The sequence below is a fragment of the Sceloporus undulatus genome, unplaced genomic scaffold, assembly GCF_019175285.1.
Source record: "Sceloporus undulatus isolate JIND9_A2432 ecotype Alabama unplaced genomic scaffold, SceUnd_v1.1 scaffold_41979, whole genome shotgun sequence".
In the NCBI taxonomy this organism is placed as follows: Eukaryota; Metazoa; Chordata; class Lepidosauria; order Squamata; family Phrynosomatidae; genus Sceloporus; species Sceloporus undulatus.
Window position 1 is genome coordinate 1 of NW_024844889.1, and position 1,050 is coordinate 1,050.

The 1,050-nt window shown below is 32.9% G+C and overlaps 1 protein-coding gene across 1 annotated transcript; it reads left to right on the top strand.

Moving 5' to 3' along the window:
* Positions 1-602: 602 nt before the first annotated feature.
* On the top strand, positions 603-1,045 carry LOC121918826 (T-box-containing protein TBX6L-like; the record flags this gene model as incomplete). The annotated part of the gene is made up of 2 exons (XM_042444806.1): positions 603-782; positions 854-1,045. Coding segments are annotated over 2 exons (372 nt in total), but the record flags the coding sequence as incomplete, so codon positions are not given.
* Between the last annotated feature and the right edge of the window lie 5 nt (positions 1,046-1,050).

A 1,050-nucleotide genomic window follows, 5' to 3' on the forward strand; every position in this document is an offset into this window, starting at 1 on the left:
TAATTTAATGGCTTGATTTTTAATTATCTTTTGAAGATCAATAAATTTATTGACATTATTTAGTAATACCTTTGATCCATTTCTTCCTACAGCTAAATTTTATTTTATACCAATCATAATTTATAACCTTTGAAATGATTTAAAATATTCCTCATTTTAAGGGGAGAATTGTTTCCAAATCGATTCATATTTATTATGTCAATACTTAAATCCTGAATTAAAATCAAATTAATTAAATTAAATTTAAATCAATTAAAATAAAATTAAATAAATTTATTTAAATTTAAATCAAACAGAAAATTTTATCACTGAATTTTAATTTTAAATCAATTAAAATAAAATAAATTAATTTTAAATCAAAGAAATTTAAATTTAAATCAATTAAAATAAAATTAAATAAATTTAAATTTACATCAATTAAAATAAAATAAATTTAATTCAATTAAATTTAAATTTACATCAATTAAAATAAAATAAAATAAATTAAAATCAAATTTGAATTTAAAATCAATTAAAATAAATGTAAAATTAAAAATTAAATCAATTAAATCTAAAATTAAAAATCCATTAAAATAAAATATATTGAATTAAATTAAATTTCCTTCTCTCCTGACCAGTGGAACAAGGACCGTTGGGAAGTGGCCGGGAAGGCCGAAACGCAGCCTCCGTGCCGGACTTACGTCCACCCGGACTCTCCGGCCGCCGGAGGGCATTGGACGAAGGAAGTCGTCTCCTTCCAGAAGCTGAAGCTGACCAACAACACGCTTGACCAGCAAGGACACGTAAGTCCAAACCGGGGCACACGGTGGTCATGACGGTCAGAGTGATGACCGTTATGTCTTCTCTCGTGCAGGTCATCCTCCACTCGATGCACCGCTACCAGCCGCGTTTCCACGTTTTGCGTGCGGACGACTTTTTCTGCGACGGAGCAGCATTGGCGCCACCGCGTTGGAGCGCCTTCCAGACCTTCAGCTTCCCGGAGATGGCCTTCACTTCCGTCACGGCGTATCAGAACGAAAAGGTGCGGGTGCAAGAGACGCGAGCGACAAC